General features: G+C 46.9%; 1 protein-coding gene across 2 annotated transcripts in view; it reads left to right on the forward strand.

The window, feature by feature from the left end:
* nav3 (neuron navigator 3) overlaps window positions 1–24,776 on the forward strand; it is a 473,245-nt gene extending 448,469 nt beyond the window's left edge. For both annotated transcript variants that reach the window (XM_078567625.1, XM_078567626.1), the window contains 7 exons: window positions 1,452–1,687; window positions 2,817–2,971; window positions 3,429–3,500; window positions 13,614–13,810; window positions 13,928–14,046; window positions 16,463–16,666; window positions 22,151–24,776. In XM_078567625.1, coding sequence (XP_078423751.1) covers window positions 1,452–1,687; window positions 2,817–2,971; window positions 3,429–3,500; window positions 13,614–13,810; window positions 13,928–14,046; window positions 16,463–16,666; window positions 22,151–22,270 — 1,103 coding nt within the window. In that variant the 3' untranslated portion in view covers window positions 22,271–24,776. The remainder of the gene's footprint in view (window positions 1–1,451; window positions 1,688–2,816; window positions 2,972–3,428; window positions 3,501–13,613; window positions 13,811–13,927; window positions 14,047–16,462; window positions 16,667–22,150) is intronic.
* The last annotated feature ends 2,504 nt before the right edge of the window (window positions 24,777–27,280 follow it).

Consider the following 27,280-nt stretch of genomic DNA (forward strand, 5'->3'; position numbering starts at 1 on the left):
TCATACACTAACACACCGAAAAACTGTTTAAATCGCTCAAAGCTTTTCAGTGTGTTCGTGAACACTTACCAGAATACGGCAGCTAATGCCATAAAAATAGGGTGTGGCTTGTCTTCCCCCAATGACCCAGGGCCACGAGGAAGCAGTTGGATTGAAGATACACTCTGCGTTTCTGAAGAAGCTGGGATGGGAAGTCCCGGCCAGAAATGCAAAGATCTGGCGTGGTGAAGAAAGGCAGGAGCAGAGCTGCAATCCAATGATGATTGTCGCTCCTCAGGAGATTCAGGCCCATCGGTTGTAGTGTGGTGTACACTTTTGAAGCCACTGTTGTAATGTAGGAAATGTAGCAGCCAATTTGCACACAGCAAGCTCCTGCAAACAGCAATGGGGTAAAGACTGGATAGTCTTTTTAAGTGAAGATGGCTGAGGGATAAACAGTGGTCAGGATGTCAGTGAGAACTCTTCTGCTCTTCTTCAGAAGACTGCTGTGGGGTCTTTTACGTTCACCTGAGAGGGCAGACTGGGCCTCTGGTTAACATCTCATTTGAAAGGCGGCTACTACTCGATGAGTAAATGGTCTTTTTCTGTGCTGTTAATCCTGTGCCATCAGTTTACAGGCGATGGGGGTAGATGTTGGTCTTGTTTGTGAAACAAACAGACAGTAGCAAATCAGCAGCTCATTCCAAATCCACTCAAATTCATTCACCATTCAGCGAATGGTAACAAATCAGCAGTTCATTTTGAATGGAAAATTGGGCAACAGAGTTAAAACAAATCACCGATTCCCCACGGCCCATCTCACATTACCCAATCAGCAACAACAGCTTGCATTAATATAGCAGCTTTAACACAATATAACATCCCAAGGCACTTCACAGGGGTGTTTCTAAAGCAAAATAAGACACTGAGCCACATAACAAGATATTAGGACAGGTGACCAAAAACTTGGTCAAAGAGGTAGTTCTCACGGAGCATCTTAAAGAAGAAGAGAGAGGAGGAGAGGTGGGGAGGTTTAGGGATGGGAATTCCAGAGCTTAGGACCCAGGCAGCTGAAGGCACGGCCGCCAATGGTGGACTGATTAAAATCAAGGACGCTCAAGATGCCAGAATTAGAGGAGCCTAGAGATCTCAGAGGGTTGTAGGCTTGAAGAAGATTACAGAGATAGGGAGGGGTGAGGAAATGGAGGGATTTGAAAGCAAGGGTGAGAATTTTAAAAATGAGGAGTTTGAGTAGGAGTCAGTGTAGCTCAGTGAACACATGGGTGATGGGTGAAGAGGATTTGGTGTGCGTTAGAACATGGGCAGCAGAGTTTTGAATGACTTCACGTTTACAGATGGTAGAACAAACAGGACTGGGGAGTGTGTTGGAATAGTCAAGTTGCAAAGTAACTAAACATGAGCCTTGCCTTGTCAGTTTGCTCTCAGTCCAAGAGTCGTTGTCCCATTTTCAGGTGTGGCAGAGAATAGCGTGGACAGCTTGGTGTTTGAGACACTGATTCCAAAACCCTTAACGCACCGTTACCTCAACATTCTGCTCGAGCACCGCCGGATCATACTGTCTGGGCCCAGCGGTACTGGAAAAACCTACTTGGCCAATAGACTTGCTGAATTCCTGGTAAACAGATCTGGACGTGAAGTCACTGACGGACTAATAGCCACATTTAATGTGGACCACAAGTCGAGCAAGGTAAGGAGAAATCCTGGCAGCAAAGTAACATTTCTACAGCTTCAGCTCCTGCTCTCCAATAGCTCAGCGAGTTTATCCATCTCAACTATGTTGTTCAGGATGATCCCTGGGATTGAGTGCCAGTCTGTGCTGAACGCTGCAGGGCTGCTGGTATAGGTGCCACAATTGGCCTCAGCACCTTTTCGATATGTAGCTGCAGGTTAGTTGTGTTTGGTAATGTAGTGGTTATACCGTGAGGCTTGTATTCCAGAGTTCATGAGTTCAAATCCCACCAGTGCAGGTTATGAAATTGAATTCAATTAATCTGGTAGGAAGAAATGGTGATGAAGGCTGTTGGATTCTCATTAAACCCCAGCTCAGACTGTCCTCTCCTACCTGGCCTAAATGTGACTCCAGTCTTTATATCCTTGCCACTTGTGCAGTAGTAAAATACTCCAAAGCACTTCACAGGATCAGACCAAACCATATAAGGTGTTATTCAGACAGGCGACCACAAACCTGGTCAAAGAGAGAGGATTTAACGAGCATCTTATAGGAGGAAAGCGGGATTGAGACAGAGTGAGATTTAAGGACTGAATTCCAGAGCTAAGGGTCCTGGTAGCTGAAGCCACAGTTATCAATAGTGGGATGATTAAAACTGGGGATGCTCAGGGGGCCAAAATTAGAGGAGTGCAGAGATCGCAGAGGCTTGTGGGGCTGGAGGAGGTCACAGAGATAGGGAGGAATGATGCCGTGGAGGGGTTTGAACATCATGATGGGAATTAGTGCATTTGAGATGCTGCTGCAATGAGCAGGACATTTGGCCTTGCCAATGTTCCCTGCATCCTGAGAAAAGATTGTTTGTTTTAAAGATTGTTTTTTCACCAGCATGCTGTAACTGATCACTTGTGAGTGACCCCCTGCTGCGTGTGTGTAGATTTTGGATAAGGAAAGTAATGACCCTTGTCAAGGTTCACATATCATAATGAGCACTTGGCGACTGTCCCATGTGGAATGTTACCCCCAGTAAGGGGACTCAACTCTTTGGAAAGGAGGAGAATCAACAGAGATATATTGGCAAGACTAAATAAACTCAGAAAATGTGGTACGATGTCTGTAATAAATGTGTCCTTTTTTTAACATTTGGAAGGAATTGCGCCAATACCTATCAAATCTGGCCGATCAGTGCACTACTGCAGATAATCGATCTGATCTTCCTTTAGTGATAATCCTGGATAACCTCCATCATGTTGCTTCATTGAGTGACATCTTCAATGGATTCCTCAATTGTAGATACCATAAATGGTAAGTTCTAGTTATTTAAGATAGTCTTTCATGTACATATCATGCCTGTCACAACCTCAGGATATCTCAAAACCGCTTTACAGCCAATGAAGTACTTTTGAAATGTAGTCACTGTTGAACGGTTGGGTAGCCAATTTGTGCACAGTGAGATCCTACAAACAGTAATGTGATCGTGAGCAGATCATCTGATTTTTTTAATGATGTTGATTAGAGGATAAATATTGGCCATGACATGAGAGAGAACCCCCCTGTTCTTTTCTGAAATAGTACCTGAGAGAGCAGTAAGGGGTTTGGTTTAACACCTCATCTAAAAGACTACTTTATACCATTTTCCCTCTCTTGTGCCAAAGTTGTAGGGGGCGGGGAAGTTCTGTTCCAAAAAATCTACCCCATTGATCTGAAACAGTGTAGTTCTTCTGCAGCAGGTATGATCTGTATTCTTTTTTTATTTCTGCAGCCCATATGTTATTGGAACAATGAACCAAGCTGTCTCTTCATCGGCAAACTTGGAGCTTCACCACAACTTCAGGTACCTGCAACAACTAACGTCAAACACTCCTTCTGATCATTTCTCTTTCACAGTCATCATCTTATCCCTCGGTTTCCTGTCCCTTCCCCCTCCAAATTTCCCTCCTTTAAAATGGTCAGGAGGTGTCATTGTATTAACCCATTGAGCAACAACCATCAGGAAAGAACAAAGAACAAAGAAAAGTACAGCACAGGAACAGGCCCTTCGGCCCTCCGAGCCTGTGCCGATCATATTGCCTGTCAAACTAAAACATTTTGCACTTCCGGGGTCCGTATCCCTCTATTCCTATCCTATTCATATATTTTTCAAGCTGCCTCTTAAACACCACTATCGTACCTGCTTCCACCACCTCCTCTGGCAGCAAATTCCAGACACTCACTACCCTCTGAGTAAAAAACTTGTCCCGCACATCTCTAAAGTTTTCTCCTCTCACCTTAAATCTATGTCTTCCGCCCTGGGAAAAAGCTTCTGACTATCTACTCTGTCCATGCCACTCATAATTTTGTAAACTTCTATCAAGTCGCCCCTCAATCTCCGTTGCTCTAGTGAGAACAATCCGAGTTTCTCCAACCTCTCCTCATATAATAACCCCCAGACCAGGCAGCATCCTGGTAAAGCTCCTCTGCACCCTCTCCAAAGCCTCCATATCTTTCTGGTAATGTGGTGACCAGAATTGCACGCAATATTCCAAGTGTGGCCCAATCAAGGTTCTATACAGCTGCAGCATGACTTCCCAGCTTTTATACTCAATACCCTGCCGATGAAGGCAAGCATGCCATATGTCTTCCTGACTACCTTATCCACCTGCGTTGCTACTTTCAGTGACCTGTGGACCTGTACACCCAGATCCCTCTGCCTGTCGATGCACTTAAGGGTTCTGCCATTTACTGTATAATTCCTACCTGTATTAGACCTTCCAAAATGTATTACCTTGCATTTGTCCAGATTAAACTCCATCTGTCATTTCTCCGCCCAAGTCTCCAACCGATCTATATCCCATTGTATCCTTTGACAATCCTCTTCACTATCTGCAACTCCTCCAACCTTAGTGTCGTCGATGGCGTTAGCTCAGTTCTAGCTATTCTCACCCTGGGAAGGGGAAATGCAGAGTACAAACCCTTCTCCACACAACCTCCAGTGGGGCCTCTGGCTCAGAATTCTGTGTTGAATTCCAGAGGGATGTATGCACTGGATGTAGTTGACACTCTCCCCCATCCCTGCTCGCTGGGTCTTGGGAGCAGGGGAAACAGCCTATATAGGACTAACCCCCTTTATCAGCTGTTACCGAGATCGTTACAGCCATACAGTGAGTGTGTTCACATCACAGCCTGTTAGATTGGAAATCTGTCATGAATGCTCTCACTACTTTACCCTCCAAAGAAACAATGCAAAGATAGGCAGACAACAACAGTCCCTTTGGGAACATGGTGTCCCAACTTCCTCATTGTGGACAGAATACTTGCCCAAATTCTCAAATTACAATCCTGGCAATGAAGCATTAGGTCGCAAACCCATGATTATGTGCATGAAAGAAATGCCTCAGTCAGTCCAACAGAAATTGCAGTGGGATCTCCTGAATAATGGATCATTGCAACCTTTGTGGAAAGACTCTCAACGTAGAATTCCATGGAATAAACAGCACAGAAACAGGCCATTCAGCCCAACTGTTCCATGCTGGCTCAACATGAACCTGCTCCAGTCCTGCTCCACAATCACTTTCTATTCCTTTCTTCCTTATGTGTTTATCCATCTACCCTTTAAATGTATCTGTGCTATTGATTGAAACTGCTCCCTGTGGTAGCGAGTTCCACACTGTCGCCTCTCTCTGGGTACAGAAGTTCTTTCTGAATTTCTTACGGGTTTATTCATGGATATCTTATATTTATGGCTCCTAGCTTTGGATAAAAAAATAGAATCATTTTCTCTATTGTCTACCCTCTCAAATCCCTTCCTTGTCTTCAAGAATTTGAAAAGCCTCCTGTTTACTAGAGAAAAGAACCTTTTCCCTCCCTGATAGTTATCTTCACTCAGTTCCGGTCAATCAGGTTTTACACTTTCTCCATTACTTTTATATCCTATTTATTCTATGGAAAGAATTTTCCCGTCAGCGAGTGGGGGTGGGGCCCGCTCGCCGAAGTATAAAATGCCGCGCGATAATGTCGGGCGGGTGTCCCGGCGTCACTGCGTGTTATTTAGATTTTCAGTTCGGTGGGCGTGCAGCCGAATCGGTTGCGCACCTGCCGAACTGTCAACAGCCTATTAAGGCCTGTTAAAAACTAATTAAAATAGTTAAATGAGCTGCCCGTCCAACCTTAAGGTAGTTGGGCAGGTGAAGAGCCCAGGCGGCCTTCGCATTTCTCATGAAACCCCATCCACGGGCGGGACGAAGTTTCATGAAGGGTTTAAAATTTCAATAAAAATTATTTTAAAAATTAATTGACATGTCCCAGCTCATGTGACACTGTCACGCGAGGGGACGTGTTTTAAAAGTTGTCAATTACTTTATTCAGATGTTTATAAGTTAAGCTAATCTCCCTGGGGTAGCTCTGTGCCTCAGGGAGATTTCTGCGCTCTTTCACGCGCATGTGCACGATAGAGCGCAGACCCCGACTCAAGGAATAAACCCCCCCGCCGCACAGGGAGCGCTCAGCCCTTCTGGGCGCGCGTCATGCTGGGTGGGCCTTAACTGGCCTGCCCACATAAAATGGCGGCGCGGACCTGATCGAGTTCACGCCCGCTCCCGCACACCCCACCCCGCAAAGGGAGGAAAATTCCCCCCCTATATGTGGGAACTGTTCTAATCCAAGTGTTTACGGGTTTCTGGAAGGCACATGAGGATTTGATCCTGTTACATTAATTGAATGTGAATCAGAGTAGTTGGCAAATGTTTTGAAAATATAAGCCAGAATCTTTTTAACCATTAGAGCCAGCTCCACTCAGTTTGGTTCTTTTCACAAGCAGACAATATGCCAAGAAGCTATTGAAATATTTTTTTTTGAATATTCTAATAGGATAAATTATGGAAAAGTCTTTTGAAAAAGGGAACATAGGTGTCCAACGATTTGCCTAGACGGCTGGATCCTTTTCTAGTGCAGCTGGTGTCCATCTATCTACAGGGCAGCTGCAGCAATTGTGTGCAGGGCCCCATCAAACTTTAGCAACAATTTTGGACTCTCCCATTGGCCTTTCAGAAAAAGATCCAATCAAACCCAAACCTGCTCTGGCCGCAGCAATGCAACTTTTACCGTGATAATTTTAAATCTGAGACGGATAGAATTTTTTGTCGGACAAGAGATAATGGAAATGGAGTCAAGGCAGGCGGATGGGGTTAAGATTTAGGCCAATCATCTCATTCAATAATGGAACAGGCTCGAGGGACTGAATGGCCTCCTCCTGTTCCTATGTTCCTACAAAACGTGGAGAATTCATGATCTCACAGTGACGGTTTGGGGAGCTCTAACTTGTAGACAATTGCTGCACCGTGGATACATCGATCACCAAACACGCTGACAGGAGTTACAGTACCGTTATTGACAGGCACAGTAATGACAATGAGTGAAAGAAATCTAGACCAAAGACTCAAAGAGCAGACAGCCCACTAGAGGCAGAATGGGTTTGAAAAATCAAAGGGAAAATTTTGTACCAATTGGCCTCATGATTGTTACCTTAAATTAGAGACTGGGAGAGAGAGAGTTTGCAACTACTTACAATGTACAATACTCTCCACTTGCCTGGATGAGTATGGTTCCAACAACACTCAAGAAGCTCGACACCACTCAGGACAAAGCAGCCCATTTGACTGGCATGCTATCCACCACCTTAAGCATTGACTCCCTCCACCACTGACGCACAGTGGCAGCAGTGTGTACCATCTACAAAATGCACTGCAGGAATTCACCAAGGCTCCTTTGGCAGCACCTTCCAAACCCATGACCTCTACAACCTAGAAAGGCAAGGGCAGCAGATGCATGGGAACACCACCACTTGGAAGTTCCCCTCCAAGCCACACGCCATCCTGACTTGGAAATATATCACCGTTGCTTCACTGTCACTGGGTCAAAATCCTGGAACTCCCTCCCTAACAGCACTGTGGGTGTACCTACATCACAGGGACAGCAGCAGTTTGAGAAGGCAGCTCACCACCACCTTCTCAAGGGCAATTAGGGATGGGCAATAAATGTCGGCCTAGCCAGCGAAGCCCACACCCTATGAAGGAAAAGCAAATGTAAGGCGGTAGTATATTGTAAATGTGCACTGCTGTTCAATAGGCAAATTATCTTTGTATATATAACCTGTGTGGAGCTCTGACAAGTGACCCCCAAGTAGCAGCATCATTTTTAAAGTTGCAAGTTAATTGACTGTTCAGTAAATTTTTAACTTGGTCTGGTAGAACCATCTAAACACTTTAATAATTCAGCCTAGTAACCATTACAATTTCTTCCTTGTGTTACAATTATTGCAACATTCTCATTTTGGCCCCAGGGAACTGTAGATCTTGCCTATGTAAGAGTACTTTCACAGTAACCTCAGCAAACTGTAGATCTTGCCTATGTAAGAGTACTTTCACAGTAACCTCAGCAAACTGTAGATACTGCCTATGTAAGAGTACTTTCACAGTAACCTCAGCAAACTGTAGATACTGCCTATGTAAGAGTACTTTCACAGTCACCTCAGCAAACTCCAATACTCAGAGCAAATTAAACTCATTAGGTTAAAAATTAGACCCAATTGCGCCCATTTTATAGGTGCAAAACAGGGACAGAAAGGTTCAATTTATTGGAAACCACTTCCTGTGACCCAAGAGCCCGTGAAATTTACCTGACATCACATTGAGTCAGGAAATCTTCAGGCAAACACTGGTTGTTCCCAAGAAAATCCATTCGGCCTCTTGAATATTAATTAGGGGCCGAATGATGGATCTTCTCAGCTCAGTTTTTTTGGCTCCCCCAGTGATTTTGCCAACGGTGCCGCTCAGCCACGCAGAATGTGCATCCTGTGGGATGTGGGAATTTGGTGCAGGCACAAAGTGGCCTCGATGATCACATCTGCAGGAAGTGTCGCCAGCTCAAAAACCTGAGCTCCGGGTTGTAGAACTTGAGCGGCGGCTGGAGTCACTGTGGCACATCCACAAGCCTGAGGATTATGTGGATAGCATGGTCAGAGAGGTGGCGGCAGCACAGCTAAGCCATACACAGGCAGAGAGGGAATGGGTGACTTCCAGAACATCTAAAAGAAATAGGCAGGTAGTGCAGGAACCCCCCCGAGGCTAGCTCACTCTCTAACTGCTTTTCCATTTTGGATACTGGTGAGTGAGATGGTCCCTCAGGGGACTGTAGCAAGAGCCAAGTTCGTGGAACCACAGGTGGCTCAGCTACACAGGAGGGGAGGAGGAAGAGTGAAAGTGCTATAGGAGCTGGGGGTTCCATGGTTAGAGGAGCAGACAGACGTTTCTGTGGCTGTAGACATGACTCCAGGGTGGTATGTTGCCTCCCTGGTGCCAAGGCCAAGGATGTCTCAGGGCAGCTGCAGGACATTCTTTTGAGTGGGGGTGAGTGAGGGGGTGAGGGTGAACAGCCGGAGGTCATGGCCCAAATTGGGACCAGTGACATGGGCAGGAAAAGGGACGAGGTCCTGAAAGCAGATTTTAGGGAGTTAGGAAGGGAATTAAAAAGCAGGACCTCAAGAGCAGTAACCTCAGGATTACACCCAGTGCCATGTGCTAGTGAACATGAGAATAGGAAGATTGAACAGTTCAACATATGGCTGGAGAAATGGAGTAGGAGGGAGGGCTTTAGATTTCTGAGGCATTGGGACCGGTTCTGGGGTGGGTGGGACCTGTACAAGAAGAACGGGTTTCACCATAACAGGGCTGGGACTGATGTCCTCGCGGGGAGGTTTGTTAATGCTGTTGGGGAGGGTTTAAACAGATTGTCAGGGGGATGGGAACCTGAGGGGAAATTCAGAGTGAAGAGGAGAAAACCTGGCAGTGGGGAGTAGAGAAGTATTAACTGATAAGGAGGCTATATCAGAGAGTAAATAGAACACTTGGAGAGTATTGGAACTAGAGTAGGCTATCGTCAGACATTAGATGGGGTCAGAACAATGGTGAAGGGGGTGGGGGGTAGTTTAAAAACCTGAATCAGGATTAATGGGCATGGATGTAAATGCACGGAGTGTGGTTAATAAGATTGGTGCAGGTTGACAAATGGAATTGTGATATTATTGTTATAACAGAGATCTGGCTCAAAGAAGGGCAGGACTGGGCATTAAATATTCCTGGGTACAAGGTATTTAGGAGAGACAGGAAAGGAAGCAAAAGGGGTGGGGGGAGTGGCAATATTGATTAAAGATGACATTACAGTACTGGAGAGAGAGAATGTTCCAGAGGGGTCAAAGACAGAATCTCTCTGGCTAGAGGTAAAGAATGAAAAAGGTGCAATAACATTGATTGATGTAGTATATAGACCACCAACTAGTGGAAGGGATGTGGAGAAACAAATTTGCAAAGAAGTTACAGAGACATTCAAGAATTATAGGGTAATTATAATGTGGGATTTCAATTATTCAAATATAGACTGGGATAGGAATAGTACAAAGGGACAAGAGGGGCGAGAGTTCCTGGAATGTGTTCAAGATAATTTTCTGCAGCTGTATGCTTCTGGTCCAACAGGAGGGCAGGCACCATTGGACCTGGTCCTGGGGAATGAGTTGGCCCAAGTGGATCAAATATCAGTGGGAGAGCCTCTAGGGGACAGTGACCATTGTATCATAAAGTTTAGGTTTGTCATAGAAAAGGACAGGGAACAATCCAGAGCAGTGATAATTAATTGGGAGAAAGCCAACTTCAATGGGATGAGAATACATCTGAGTCAAGTGAGTTGCAGCCAAATGTTGGTGGAAAAGATGGTGGCTGAATAATGGGCTACCTTCAAAGAGACAGTACTGCAGGCAATATCAAGCTATATTCCCTTAAAGGGGAAAGGTAGGACAAATAAATCTAGAACACCCTGGATGACAAGAGGGGTAGAGGTAAAGATGAAAAGGAAGAAGTGCACGTATGATAGACGTCAGGTAGAAAATACAATGGAGAATCAGGCTGAATATAGAAGGACCAGAGGGGAAGTGAAGAAACTAATCAGAAAAACAAGGAGGGAGAATGAAAAGAGATTAGCAGCTAACATGAAAGGGAATCCCAAGGTCTTTTATAAACATGTAAATAATAAAAGGGTGGTGAAAGAAAGTGTAGGGTTGATTAGGGATAAAGAAGGAGACTTACATGTGGAGACAGTAGAAGTAGCGGAGGTATTAAACAAGTACTTTGCTACTGTCTTTACAAAGGAAGAAGATGTACCCAGGCCAAGGTGAGAGCAGAGGTAGCTGGTACACTCGAGGAGTTTACAATTGAGAAGGAGGAGGTGTTAGAAAGGCTATCTTTACTTAAAACTGATAAGGTACCAGGACCGGATGCGATGCATCTGAGGAGGAGAGGTGAGAGTGGAAATTTCAGAGGCACTGGTGATAATCTTCCAGTCTTCCTTAGACACAGGGGAGGTGCCATAGGACTGGAGAATTGTGAATATTATACCCTTGTTCAAAAAGGGGTGCAAGGATAAATCTGGCAACTACAGACCAGTCCGTTTGGATTCAGTAACAGGGAAACTTCTGGAAACTATAGTTGGGACAAATTCAATAGCCACTTAAATAGGTGTGGGATAATTAAGGAAAGCCAGCATGGATTCATTAAGGGAAAATCATGTTTAACTAACTTGCCGGAGTTTTTTGAGGAGGTAACAGAGAAGATTGATAAAGGAAATGCTGTTGATGTATATGGGTTTTCAAGAGGTATTTGATCCAGTGCCACACAACAGACTTGTGAGCAAAATTCTAGCTCATAGAATAAAAGGGAAAGTAGGCACTTGGATAAGAAATTGGATGAGTGACAGGAAACTGTACTGTGCAGGGCATGTTTTCAAAATTTGCGGATGATATGAAGATTGGAAGCATTGTCAACTGTGATGAGGATAGTCTTGAGCTTTAAAAGGACATATACATATTGGTGGATTGGGAAGACAAGTGGCAGATTAAGTTCAACGCAGAGAAGTGTGAGGTGATTCGTTTTGGCAGGAAGAATGTGGAGAGACAGCATAAAATAACAGGAGAGCCTCTAAAGGAGGTACAGGAACAGAGAGACCTCAGTGTATACATACATAAGTTATTGAAGATGGCAGGGCATGTTGAGAGATCAGTTAATAAAGCATATGGTATGCTAGGTTTTATTAATAGGGGAATTGAGTACAAGAGTAAGGAGGTCATGTTGAACTTGTATAAGACACTAGTTAGGCCTCATCTGGAGTACTGTGTCCAGTTCTGGGCGCCATACTTGAGGAAGGATGTGAAGGCATTGGAGAGAGTACAGAGGAGATTCCAGGGATAAAGAACTGTAGCTATGAGATTGGAGAGGTTGAGTCTGTTTTCCTTGGGGAAAAGAAGGCTGAGAGGAGACTTGATAAAGGTATTCAGATCCTGAGGGGTATGGACAAGGTAAATAGTGAGAAACTGTTCCCACTCAAGAGAACATCAAGAACTAGAGGGCACAGGTTCAAAATAATGGACAAAAGGAGTAAATGTGATGTGAGGAAAAACAGTTTCACTCAGAGGGTGGTTAGATTCTGGAACGAACTTCCCGAAAGGGTGGTGGAGGCAGGTTTGATCGAGATATTCAAAAAGGAATTGGATTGCTATCTGAAAAGAGAGAATGTGCAGGGTTATGGGGATAAGGCAGGGGAGTGGGACTAGGCAGAATGCTCTTTCAGAGAGCCAGTACAGAGTTGATGGATAAATGGCCTCCTACTACACTGTAAAGATTCTGTGATTCTGTTTCTAAAAAGGCCACTGGAGGCTGCAGCCAAAAGGTCAGTGCTTTTCACATACTCCCCTTCACGTAGAGCCAGGAGGAACAAGAGTGTTCCTTGCAGATGAAGAGCACTATGACCCGCAACACTAACCCCCATTCCATTCTCCCCTACCCCGTCTGCAGGACACCCATCCAATCAGGATTTGTGATCAAGACAAAGGTGTAAAAGGAGATGACGTGCAGATACAGATCTGACTGACAAATCCAAGGGCTGAATGGCCTTCCGTTCTTACGCTGCTGATCTCACTAGCAGCTCAGCAGTGGGTCCATGTTGGTGCTCCAGAGTCTGTTCAGCCATGTCCAGTGTACCTGTGTACAGTCTGCAGCACTGCAAATGTGGAAATTGGACCCAAGGTGCAATTTCAGTGGAGTTTATTGGGCCTTTGGCATCTCTGTGTGCTCCCAATCAAAATCAATCTTGAGGCCATTGTCTCTTGATCACAGCAAGCATCTTTGTCTTATAAATGAGTTCACACCTAATGGAATAGAATGATCTAATTAGAGGTGTGGGCTTCAGTGCATGATAGGATCTGGTAAGGTCAGGCTGTCTCTATCCAGAGTCCCACTGGAGGACACAGAAAACTCTCTTACGCCTGTCCCCCAGGCTGAAGAACGAGGATATAGCTACACTGGAGAAATGCAAAAATGATTTATAACGATGATATCAGAATTTAGAGATTATAGAGGCTGATAAGGCTGGAGTTTCAATGTCTAGAAAAGAGAAGGTGACCTGATAGGTGTTTATGAAAGGGTTTGAAAGGGTAGATGTAAGGAAGATGTTTCCACTTGTGGAGGAGGCCAGCACTAAGGGCCTTCATTATAAGATAGCCACGAACAAATCCAATCGGGAATTCAGGAGAAACTTCTTTACTCAGAGAGTGATGAGAATGTGGGACTCACTACCACAGGGAGTGGTTGAGGGGAATAGTTTAGATACATTTAAGGGGAAGCTGGATAAACACATGAGGGAGAAAGGAATAGAAGATTATGCTGATAGGGTGAGATGACAAGGATTGGGAAGAGGTTTGTGTGGAGCAGAAACACTGGTACAGACCTGTTGTGCTGAATGGCCTGGTCATTTCATTTAATGCTATGAGCCACCATCGTCAGAGACTGAAGTGAATGCAAGTGGAGGCAATGCACATGAGAGGCTCAGTTCCAAAATCTCTCCTACTTTACCTCTTGTTCTTGCTGTGTAGGTGGGTACTCTGTGCCAATCATACTGAACCTGTGAAGGGATTTCTGGGTCGATATCTACGCCGTAAACTAATTGAGACTGAAATCGACAGAAACATGCGCAACAGTGACCTCCTGAGAATCATCGACTGGATTCCCAAAGTGTGGCAGCATTTAAATGGTTTTTTAGAAACGCACAGTTCGTCTGATGTAACTATTGGTGAGTTGAAATTCACAAACAGTTGCCCAATTCTACCACCCTCCAATAGGAGGTAGACGTCTGTAAAGAAAGCCTTAGTTTGCACATTAATTGATTTATTCATTTTCTATGCTTCAGGCCCTCGTCTATTCCTCTCATGCCCTTTGGATGTAGATGGCTCCAGGGTTTGGTTCACAGATCTTTGGAACTATTCTCTTATACCTTACCTTCTGGAAGCAGTTCGAGAAGGCCTTCAGGTAAAGTCCTTCATAAATTTTTCTAAAGCTTTGTGCATTCGGATATTGAATCCACATTCATATCATGTTACTTTCTGAAATCTCCATTGTAGACAAGTACGCCAGAGTCGAGATGCATTCAAATAAACTGCGTATCAATGAATGCGTCATGGTAATTTCATTCATCAGTGAGACATGAATACATTGCAAGCGCTTAATTTCTCACTTCACACAATCATAGGGTGGAGTTTTAGAGCCCATCGCGGTGGGGGTGGGGCGGTAAAATCCCACCAGCATAAAATTCCATCCATAGAGTTGTCCAGCGACAAAGGAGACCGTTCGTGTTAATACCAGCTTTTTAAAAGAACGATCCAATTAGTCAGACTCACACATTAGTCCCGGCCCTGACCCCACTCTTTCCCTGAAGCCCTGTCAATTTTTCCTTTTCATATATTCATCCAATTCCTTTTTGAAAGTTGCAATTGAATCTGCTTCCAGTCTCCTTTCAGGCAACGCGTTCCAGATCAAATCCACCGCCATTTTACGTGGGTGGGCCAATTAAGGCCCGCCCAGTGTGACGTCCGGCGGGAAGCGCTATGCGCTCCCTATGTGGGCGGGGATGGGATTCCCCAAAAGCGAGAGCGTGCTCTTTCACGCATGCGCACGACAGAGCGCACATCTCCCTGCGGCTAAGTGCAGCCTCAGGGAGATCGCTGACAGTTTTAAAAACGTTAAATATAGAAAATAAAAATCCTGAACATGTCCCCCTCATGTGACAATGTCACATGAGGTGGGACATGATCATAAATTACACTAAAACTTTATTAAACTTTTAAAATCAATTGGCCATTGACAGGTCGGTGGGCCTGCAGCTGATTTTGCTGCGCCCCCGCCTTCCTGGCAATTTAAATGGGGCGCAGTGACGTCAGGGATTCCCACGTCATTTTACACGTGGGCGAGTGGGCCCCACCCCCTGCTCACCGACAAATTCTGCCCAGTGTATATTTCTGCTTGCCTCTATATGTAAATCCACAGTGCAGTCATCCCTTCACTTGCACTCAGGATTTTTCTGTTACTGTCATTGACGCTAAACTGGACTAGAAACTGATTACCTGGTCATTTATCTCATTACTGTTTTTGGGACCTTGCTGTGTGCAAATTGGCTGTTGTGTTTTTCACTTTACCATAATTTAACACTTCAGAGAGCTTCTGAATTGGCTGTGAAACGCTTTGGGATGTCCTGCAGTGGTGAAATGTGCTGTAAAAGCGCAAACCCTTTCCCTTTTTCTCTCCGGCCGTGGTTGGAGGGGATGTTCTCCCATTGGTGTTTGAATGGTAGGTCCATTCAGGGCACTTTACATGTTGAAGAGATTCAGGCAAAGACTGGCAGGCTATAGGTAGGATTTGCTGGAGGATGATGGTTAGATTTCCCTCTCCCTGAAAGATAGCAAATGCTTCTTTGATACCTTTTGTCAGGCGGGGCCATGTTAATAATTTGCTGTTGAGAAGATAGTCTCTCCTTTTCTGGGGCAATGAGGAGAGGGATCGGGGGCATGGTTGAGTGGATGGTCCGGGCCATGTCCACCTAAGGTGGACCCTATAGCCACCACTCAGCAGGCTGGCACACCTGGCTTCATCAATGGGTATCAACCACAGATGCTAGACCAGGACTCTAAGAGGACAGGGTTAAGGAACTCACAAATTATGGAATACCTCACCCTCTATTGCTTTCCCCTGTTGAGGCAGGTAGATAGAGACTTTAGGATATGAAAGAAATAACTTGCTTTGTATAGCACGGTTCATGACCCCAGACCCTCCCAAAGCAATTTATAGGCTAAGTGGCACCTGGGAAGTGCAGTTGTAATGCAGGTAAACATTGCAACTAACTTGCAAACAGCAAACTCCTATAATAGCAATAACCTGATCAGATAACCTGTTTCTAGTGATATTGGGTTGAGCGTTAAATATAGGTAAGGAGACCGAGGAGGGCTTCCATGCATTTCTTCAAAATAGTGCTCAGAAATCTTTTACACTCACCTGAGATGACAGACAGGGACTTGGTTTAATGTCTTATCTGAGAGTTGGCACCTCCAACAGTCCAAAACCAGTGGACGTAACCTTAAAATTAGAGAGTGGCTGTTCAGGGGTGATGTCAGGAAGTGCTCCTTTACACAAGGTGGTAGTGGAAATCTGGAATCTCTCCCCCCAGAAAAAAACTGTCGTGGTTGGAAGTCATTGGAAAACATTAAAGTTGAGATGATCGATTTTTGCTAGGTAAGTGTACCGAGGGTTAGAGAACCAGATGGGTAAATAGAGTTCAGGTACCGATCAGCTACAATCTAATCACTAAAGGACTGAATAACCTCTTCCTGTTTCTATCTTTCTAAAACTGAATTACTGTGCAAGCTGCTCAGAATGATATTTTCCCACCTTGCAGCTGTACGGCAAGAGAGCGCAGTGGGAGGATCCCGCTAGGTGGGTTGTGGACACGTACCCTTGGAGCGCTGGCTCATTACAGCATGAGTGGCCATCCCTGCTGCAGCTGCGCCCTGAGGACGTGGGCTATGACGGGTACACGTCTGCCAAGGAAGGAGCTTCCTCCAAGCATGTCCCCCAAAGCGATAGTGAAGGTGACCCATTGGTAAGTGATGCTGTGCAGACATGACTCATTGAACTGCGTTGCTTGTCACTGCTCTCCCCAGTGACGGCATTTGTTTTCTCTACCGGTGCATATTTTTTGCATTTAAATGACTTGAAGTACAAGCTTGATATTGGTCACGCTACAATCTCCAAATTCACAATGACATCCTCAAAATGGGCAAGTGGTGGATCTTGACATTTGATTCAGACTTAGCATTTTTACCCTGAATATAAAAATAAAATGCACATGAGAATATGCAACACTATTCAGAGAGAAGGTCAATAGGAACGGACTGCCGTGTAAGAATGGAGATGTTACAACATTATAAACAACATTACAAAGTGAATGTTTAATACCCTTCAACATGCAACAGGTTTTGAGATAAAATTTGCAAAATGGATATCACCTGATAAGGTAGCTGGAGTTTAAATGAGCGTTTAATACATCCACTCTGCTCCATCTCCTCTTACCATCTTCCCCAGTATTCTGAATGAAAGATCCTTACTCTGAAATATTAACCCAAAGGGCAGAATTTTACACCTTGCGGGCGAGCGTGTGCCCGAGCCTAACGGACGTGAGATAGTGCGAGATGATGTCAGGCGAGCATCCTGTCGTTATCCTGCGCACGAGTGATCTTCAGGTCGGTGGGCGTGCGTGCCAGTTGGAAGCATGCGCCCGCCAAAAATTAAGCCCATTAAGGAGGTAATTAAAAGCAGTTTTCCGTGGCCCGTCCACGTTTACAATTGGCGGACGGGCCAATCGGCCAATCGGCCTTTACATATTTGCTCAAACCTCGATCCCAGGCCGGAGGAAATCTCCGTGGGGAAAATAAAATAAAAAGAGATACCTGGGGACTGTTGTTTTATGAGGTTTGCTTTCAGGTGCTTGGTTGTGCTGCCTGGACATAGTTTGCAGCATTTTTGCTGTTCTTTTCATTATTCGGAGGTCTGCAGCTCAGTGGAAACGCTCCCCAGCATTCGCAGTGACATCAGCACCCTCCCTCTTCCCGCCCCCACCCCCACCCCGCCAGCGCTGAGCCTTTCTCCGGGCGCGTTACATTCTGGCTGCCCGTTTATTGACCGGCCAGTGTGAAATCACCATCGGGGGCCGATCACAGTCGGGGGCCCGTTTTCCATCCACCCCCGTGCCCGCCGATTGTGCCCCCACCACCAGCGAAAGATTCAGGCCCATGTTTCACGTTCCAGAGCTGCTGCCTGACAGCATTTGTAATGTTTTCTCTTCCTGCTTCTGCATTGTTACCTCTGGGGCTCCCCAAGGATCTCTCCTTGGCCCCCTCTGATTTCCCATTTTAACGTTGCCCCTCAGTGACATCACAGCGTTACTTTTCCCCCAGCCCTACCCCAGCACCACCCCCCTCAACACCCGGCTCTACCCCAGCACCACCCCCCTCAACACCCAACTCTACCCCAGCACCACCCCCCTCAACACCCGGCTCTACCCCAGCACCACCCCCCTCAACACCCGGCTCTACCCCAGCACCACCCCCCTCAACACCCGGCTCTACCCCAGCACCCCCTCCCTCAACACCCAGCACCACCCCCCTCCACACCCAACTCTACCCCAGCACCACCCCCCTCAACACCCGGCTCTACCCCAGCACCACCTCCCTCCACACCCAACTCTACCCCAGCACCACCTCCCTCCACACCCAACTCTACCCCAGCACCATCTCCCTCAACACCCAGCTCTACCCCAGCACCACCTCCCTCCACACCCAACTCTACCCCAGCACCACCTCCCTCAACACCCAGCTCTACCCCAGCACCACCTCCCTCAACACCCAGCTCTACCCCAGCACCCCCTCCCTCAACACCCAGCACCACCCCCCTCCACACCCAACTCTACCCCAGCACCACCCCCCTCAACACCCGGCTCTACCCCAGCACCACCTCCCTTAACACCCAGCTCTACCCCAGCACCACCCCCCTCAACACCCAACTCTACCCCAGCACCCCCTCCCTCAACACCCAGCACCACCCCCCTCCACACCCAACTCTACCCCAGCACCACCCCCCTCAACACCCGGCTCTACCCCAGCACCACCTCCCTTAACACCCAGCTCTACCCCAGCACCCCCTCCCTCAACACCCAACTCTACTCCAGCACCCCCTCCCTCAACACCCAGCACCACCCCCCTCCATACCCAACTCTACCCCAGCACCACCCCCCTCAACACCCGGCTCTACCCCAGCACCACCTCCCTCAACACCCGGCTCTACCCCAGCACCACCTCCCTTAACACCCAGCTCTACCCCAGCACCCCCTCCCTCAACACCCAGCACCACCCCCCTCCACACCCAACTCTACCCCAGCACCACCCCCCTCAACACCCGGCTCTACCCCAGCACCACCTCCCTTAACACCCAGCTCTACCCCAGCACCACCCCCCTCCACACCCAACTCTACCCCAGCACCCCCTCCCTCAACACCCAGCACCACCCCCCTCCACACCCAACTCTACCCCAGCACCACCCCCCTCAACACCCGGCTCTACCCCAGCACCACCTCCCTCCACACCCAGCACCACCCCCCTCCACACCCAACTCTACCCCAGCACCATCTCCCTCAACACCCAACTCTACCCCAGCACCACCCCCCTCAACACCCGGCTCTACCCCAGCACCACCTCCCTTAACACCCAGCTCTACCCCAGCACCACCCCCCTCCACACCCAACTCTACCCCAGCACCCCCTCCCTCAACACCCAGCACCACCCCCCTCCACACCCAACTCTACCCCAGCACCATCTCCCTCAACACCCAACTCTACCCCAGCACCACCTCCCTCCACACCCAACTCTACCCCAGCACCACCTCCCTCAACACCCAGCTCTACCCCAGCACCACCTCCCTCCACACCCAACTCTACCCCAGCACCACCTCCCTCAACACCCAGCTCTACCCCAGCACCACCTCCCTCAACACCCAGCTCTACCCCAGCACCCCCTCCCTCAACACCCGGCACCACCTCCCTCAACACCCAACTCTACCCCAGCACCACCCCCCTCGACACCCAGCCCTACCCCAGCACCACCTCCCTCCATACCCAGCACCACCTCCCTCAACACCCAACTCTACCCCAGCACCACCTCCCTCCACACCCAGCTGTACCCCAGCACCACCTCCCTCCACACCCAGCCCTACCCCAGCACCCCCTCTCTCCACACCCAGCTCCTACCCCAGCACCACCTCCCTGCACACCCAGCTCTACCCCAGCACCACCCCCCTCAACACCCAGCATCCCCTCCCTCAACACCCAGCTCTACCCCAGCACCACCTCCCTCAACACCCAACTCTTCCCCAGCACCACCTCCCTCCACACCCAGCTCTACCCCAGCACCACCCCCCTCAACACCCAGCATCCCCTCCCTCAACACCCAACTCTACCCCAGCACCACCTCCCTCAACACCCAACTCTACCCCAGCACCACCTTCCTCAACACCCGGCTCTACCCCAGCACCACCTCCCTCAACACCCAACTCTACCCCAGCACCACCTCCCTCAACACCCAACTCTTCCCCAGCACCACCTCCCTCCACACCCAGCTCTACCCCAGCACCACCCCCCTCAACACCCAGCACCACCCCCCTCAACACCCAGCACCATCCCCCTCAACACCCAGTACCACCTCCCTCAACACCCAACTCTACCCCAGCACCACCTCCCTCAACACCCAACTCTACCCCAGCACCACCTCCCTCCACACCCAACTCTACCCCAGCACCCCCTCCCTCGACACCCAGCTCTACCCCAGCACCACCTCCCTCCACACCCAGCTCTACCCCAGCACCACCTCCCTCCACACCCAACTCTACCCCAACACCACCTCCCTCCACAGCCAACTCTACCCCAGCACCACCTCCCTCCACACCCAGCTCTACCCCAGCACCACCTCCCTCGACACCCGGCTCTACCCCAGCACCACCCCCCTCAACACCCAACTCTACCCCAGCACCACCCCCTTCGACACCCGGCTCTACCCCAGCACCACCTCCCTCGATACCCGGCACCCCCTCCCTCGACACCCAACTCTATCCCAGCACCACCTCCCTCGACACCCGGCTCTACCCCAGCACCAGCTCCCTCGACACCCGGCTCTACCCCAGCACCACCTCCCTCGCCACCCGGCCCTACCCCAGCACCACCCCCCTCAACACCCAACTCTACCCCAGCACCACCTCCCTCCACACCCAGCACCACCTCCCTAGATACCCAACTCTACCCCAGCACCACCTCCCTCGACACCCAACTCTACCCCAGCACCACCCCCCTCGACACCCAGCTCTACCCCAGCACCACCTCCCTATACTCCTCCTGTCTACACATTAACATTTTGCTTACCCCATATCCAGTACAGAATGAGCAAAAATTGCCTCCATTTAAATATAGGGAAGACTGAAGCTCCTGTCCCCATCACAATCTCAGTTCCCTACAATGACCAACTCCACTCCTCTCCCTGGTAACTGCCTGAGACAAAATGCTTCCGCAGCTTGTCAGCTGCTGAAACCCTCATCGGTGCCTTTGTTCCCTTGAGACTTGACTATTCTAAAGCATTCCAGGTTGGCCTCACATGTTGACCGCCCCCATAACCCACATCATGTCCCATCCACTCATCAGCCCTGTGCTCACTGGCTTACCTGGATGCTAGTTAAACAACGCCACAATTTAAAACCCTCATCTGTGTTTTCAAATTCCTCCATAACCCCACTCCTCTTAACCTCTGAAACTTGCTCCAGTCTCAGAATCCCCCAAGATCTCTGTGGCTTCTTCCATTCTGTCCTCTTGAGATCTCTGATTGTAATTGTTCCACCATTGGCGGCAGTGCCTTTGACAGCCTGGGCCCTGACCTCTGGGATCCCCTAAACCTCTTCACCTCTCTACCTCTCTCGCTCCTTAAAACCTACCTCTGGGACCAAGCTTTTGGCCACCTGACCTAATATCCCCTTTTTTGCTCGGGGTCAAATTTTGTTTGGTAATGCTGCTGTGAAGCAGCTTGGGACATTTTACTACATTAAAGATGCTGTATAAATAAATAGTTGTTGCAGTTGTTGACCTACTGAATGTTCTTCTACGTTTTCTGTTTTTCTATTTTAGTTAATATCAGGTTGCCTGGTTACAGATTGTTTGACGTGAAGTTAAATTGTCACGGGGTGCAGTGCTTCCATCAAGATGGAAAAAGAACCTTTATAGATGTTGTTCCGTCAAACAATGGGCAGAATATTTAAATTAGGCTAAAGGAATCTGCAGAACGTTACACATAGCGACAACCATACACCCATTTGCATTTTAATGGATATTCTCCTCGAGTGTAACCTGTCTTTATAGAAACACAGGCACTATATGCTTCTAAATGTACAGGTGTTGACCATATTGACTTGCTGTCACATTGACTGCCTTTGATTATGAACTGAATGTAATATTAGTTCAGCGTTGACCATGCTTCAATGTGTAATCTTTTCCTAGATGAACATGTTGATGAGACTACAAGAGGCAGCCAATTATTCCAGTGCCCAGAGCTGCGACAGCGACAGCACCGGTCACCATGACGACATTTTAGATTCATCCTTGGAGTCGACTCTTTAAAGTAAACTTGAAGCTGGGGCTGGGGCGGGGTGGTGAGCGATTTACAGACACCTGGTTGAAATCCCACCCCACCTCACCCCATCCACCGATGGTGTGAAACAGCACATTGAGGGATGAACACCCTCCGAGCTCTGGTGGTGATCTACTGACTGCATGTAGGCAGAAATTTCTCAATGAGAGGACAGCTAGCTTATGTCAGCCATGTTGAAGGACACGCTAATGGGCACCAATCGAGTTTGATTAATCGATAGAACAAGTTTGTTGACGTGTACATAAATAATAAAATACACACAAACGTACCTACACACACACAAAGTATATTGCACATGAATCAAGCCAAACTGGAATTTTGCAAAATATTTACATGTGTAAACCTGATTTTTATTTTAATTGAGGTGCTGTAAGGAGTGGATCAGACAGCCAATGTTCCATCTCTGTCCTAACCTCGGCTCTCTCTATTATATTGGTGCTGGTTGAAACGGCCAGAAACAGTCTTTGGTTTACACTCCTGCCCATGATCCCGACTGCTTGCACACAATAAGCACAAAGCGGGGGGCAGTGTGCTAGCACAGTGGGGTCAACTTTCAAAAACATGCTGGACACATGTCAGCTTTCCCGGTGCTGCTGGTCTGAAGCAATTTTCCTTTCTAACAGGCTTCATTTTATGGATTCTTACTGCTGTATGTACAGTGTCTTTTTTTTTTAAATTGCAGGTCTTTTAACTTGACGAAAAGGTCTCTCAGTCACCAGACTTACTTAAACCTCCACCACTGGTACAAGTGATAATCTTGGCTTGTGAAGGGCTACATCAGTCGAGGTTGTGGAAAGTCTTTCAGTGTCCAGGGGGAATAACATTCAATACGGTGCTGAATCACTTGCCTTATTCTCAACAGGTTACAGGACTAAAATGAAGCCACTTAATTTTACCCATAAATATTTGTACCTTGCAACTCTTGATTTATGGAGTTTGCAAGACCGAAAGGGAACAGGTTTAATAATTGCACACTCAGTAGACCCAGGGCTTTGGGAGAATGAGGAGGAGCTACCATAGGCACAGTAGGGGTTGGGTTTTATTTCATGAGTAAAAGGGCAGCTTGAAATACTTTAACAAGCAAAGACTTTACATAAAACCCACCCCTGTTCACCGTGTGTGTCTTTTTCCCCTCTCCCCCCACCTTCTTTATGTTTTTTTTTTAGAATTTACAAATGATGATTCAGTGAAGTGGCTAAAGACAATAATGGATGGGTGTATACAAATGGCTCTCCACTGAACTTAACCCAGCAGAGCTGGGAGCACTTGACAAAACGGCATGAGCACAAAATGTTTTCTTGTACAAACTTTCAGCATGTTTTTACTGCCTATATGCAAAACTGAAACTCTTTCATAGGGAAGGAGAGGCAGTTTTAATGTCAACCTGCCTGGCACCCTTCCTAATATTCCCTCCTCCTCCCCGTCCCCATTAACCCTGTGCTGAAGGGTCAATGGAGAATTCAAATGGGCTCTCACATCAGTTGGACCTGATTCCACCAGTTCCCTCTACCAGGCTGGTTTAGGTTAAAATTGGCCCCTTGTCTTTCCTGTACTAATGAGCAAAGGGACAACTCACTTTGTTTGGGGACGGGGAGGGGGCGGGGTTGGTGAGGATGGGATGGGGGGTGGGGTGTGGTTGGCAGGATGGTTGTTGTGGGGCGGGGGTGCATAGTGCATTTCGCTGGGTTTCACTCTCGCTCTCTAGGAAGAGATTTGTTTTTCTGATTTCTTTGCGTTAGAAAGGGTTTTTGCACAAGTTGAGAAGTTGTAAATAGATAAACAAAAGGACAAAGAGAGAAAATGTGTTTTTTTTGCCTTGCACAGTAAAGAGTTGAAAATTTCTGATATGCGTACTACTTGGTGTAAACATTTATTTCACTTGAATATGCTGGGATTTTTGTAAACACTGTTGAGAATTCTCTGTCTAGACGGGATGTGTTTTATTTTGTGTGATGACCATTAGCCGGAGCTGCTCTCCATCGGAGCTTTAAATGAGCCACAGGTGGACCACTGCCAATTTTTAATCATCTGTGTAACTGGGACGTCTTAATTGAGTGTCCGGTTTGTTTTAGCCTATATAGCACAACTCTGCCGTTAACCCACATGCCCATCTGTGATACATCTCAGTGAGACTTCAGCAACCTTTTTTTTGTGAACCAGTTTTCTGTAAACATATTTTGTATTCTGTACATTTTGATGTAACATACAATGTAAATAATCAGCGATGACAACAACAAAAAAAAGAAATGATGAAAACAATCATCGGGAGAGTTTTTTGTAGTCTTTTTCAGGTGTTAACCTTTGAGTTTGAGTATTTGAATGTAACCAGATTAATGGGCTGTTGTCATTAATCTCGGTTTTTAATCTGTCCCTCCATCTTGTAAACCAGTTTGTACATGTTCTTTTTCCCCCAAATTATGCACATTGTATCTGTCTAAATTATGACTTTACCATTAAAGTGACACTATTTATTGAGTTAAGGTTCTCTTTGACATGTTAGACTACTTAACACCCTTTCATCATCTCATTCTCAGAGGTACAAGAATGAGGCAGATGAGGTGAGTTGGAAAGTCCCCATTGATCTCCAGGCGTGACAGACCGAGAACTAAATAAAGGAGGATAAACATAAGGACGCAGGGAGAGGGGAGGCCATTCAGCCTCTTGGGCCTGTTCCATCATTCAATTAGATCATACCTGATCTGCATCTTAGCTCCATCCACCTGCCTTGGCTCTATATCCCTTTAAAATCTTATCTAGGCAAAATCTGTTGATTGCAGAATCCAAGCAAGCTAGAATCTGCTGCTCTTGGTGGAAAAGTATTCCACATTTCTGCTAACTTTCATGTGAAGAAGTGTTTCCCAACTTCTGAATGAGATGGCTCTGATTTTAAAGGTTTGAATCCTTTCCCCACCCCCGCCAGGATTCACATAGTGCTTTTCACAACCTCGGGATTTCACAAAGTGCTTTACAACCAATGAAATGAAGTGTAAGCCACTGTTGCAATGTAGGAAAGGTGCAGCTAATGTAGACACAGCAAGTTCCCACAAATAATAATGGGATAATGACCAGATAATTTGATTTAATGATCTTGGAAGAGTGATAAATATTGCCCAGTACACCAGGGAGAATCCTCCCACTCCTCGTCGAATAATCTCATTGGATTATTTATTATGAGAAAGAAATAATTGGCAATCTGGTTGTGCAAGGCCCCTTGGGGATGAGTGACCATAATATGATAGAATTCTTCATCAAGATGGAGAGTGACGTAGTTGATTCTAAGACTTGGGTCCTGAGTCTTAATAAAGGAAACTACGATGGTATGAGGCGCGAGTTGGCTATGATGGATTGGGAAACGTTACTTAAAGGGATGACGGTGGATAGGCAATGGCAAACATTCAAAGAGCACATGGGTGAACTGCAACAATTGTTTATTCCTGTCTGGCGCAAAAGTAAAACAGGAAAGGTGGCCAAACCACAGCTTACAAGAGAAATTAGAGATAGCATTAGATGCAAGGAAGAGGCATACAAATTGGCTAGAAAAAACAACAGGCCTGAGGATTGGGAGCAGTTTGGAATTCAGCAAAGGAGGACCAAGGGATTGATTAAGAAGGGGAAATAGAGCCCGAGGGTAAGCTTGCGGGGAACTTAAAAACTGACTTAAAAGTTTCTATAGGTATGTGAAGGGAAAAAGATTGGTGAAGACAAATGTGGGTCCCTTACAGTCAGAAACAGGGGAATTTATAATGGGGAACAGAGAAATGGCTGACCAACTAAATACATACTTTGGTTCTGTCTTCACAAAGGAGGACACTAATAACATACCAGAAATGTTGGGGAACACAGGGTTTAGTGAGAGGGAGGAACTGAAAGAAATCAGTATTAGTAGGGAAATGGTGTTGGGGAAATTGATGGGATTGAAGGCCGATAAATCCCCGGGGCCTGATAATCTACATCCCAGAATATTTAAGGAAGTGGCCCTAGAAAGAGTGGATGCATTGGTGGTCATCTTCCGAGATTCTATAGACTGGAACAGTTCCTACAGACTGGAGGGTAGCTAATGTAACCCCACTATTTAAAAAGGGAGGCAGAGAGAAAACAGGGAATTATAGACCAGTCAGCCTGACGTCAGTAGTGGGGAAAATTCTAGAGTCCATTGTAAAAGATTTAATAGCTGAGCACATGGAAAACAGTGGCAGAATCGGACAGAGTCAGCATGGATTTATGAAAGGGAAATCATGCTTGACAAATCTACTGGAATTTTTCGAGGATGTAACTAGTAGAGTTGATGAGGGGGAGCAGGTGGATGTGGTTTATTTGGACTTTCAGAAGTCTTTCGACAAAGTCCCACATAAGAGATTAGTGTGTAAAATTAAAGTGCGTGGGATTGGGGGTAGTGTATTGAGATGGATAGAAAACTGTTTGGCAGACAGGAAACAAAGAGTAGGAATAAACGGGTTTTTTTCCGAATGGCAGGCAGTGACTAGTGGGGTACCACAGGGATCGGTGCTGGGACCCCAGCTATTCACAATATATATTAATGATTTAGATGAGGGAATTAAATGTAATACCTCCAAATTTGCAGATGACACAAAGCTGGGTGGGAGGGTGAGCTGTGAGGAGGATGCAGAGATGCTTCAGTGTGATTTGGACAAGCTGAGTGATGGGCAAATGCATGGCAGATGCAGAATAATGTGGATAAATGTGAGGTTATCCACTTTGGTAGCAAAAACAGGAAGGCATTATTATCTGAATGGCTATAAATTGAGAGAGGGGAATGTGCGACGAGACCTGGGTGCCCTTGTACACCAGTTGCTGAAGGGAAGCAGGCAGGTGCAGCAGGCAGTAAAGAAGGCAAATGGTATGTTGACCTTCATAGCCAGAGGATTCGAGTACAGGAGCAGGGATGTCTTGCTGCAATTGTACAGGGTCTTGGTGAGACCACACCTGGAATATTGTGTGCAGTTTTGGTCTCCTTATCT

This window comes from Cetorhinus maximus, chromosome 22 (genome assembly GCF_964194155.1).
Source record: "Cetorhinus maximus chromosome 22, sCetMax3.hap1.1, whole genome shotgun sequence".
Lineage (NCBI taxonomy): Eukaryota > Metazoa > Chordata > Chondrichthyes > Lamniformes > Cetorhinidae > Cetorhinus > Cetorhinus maximus.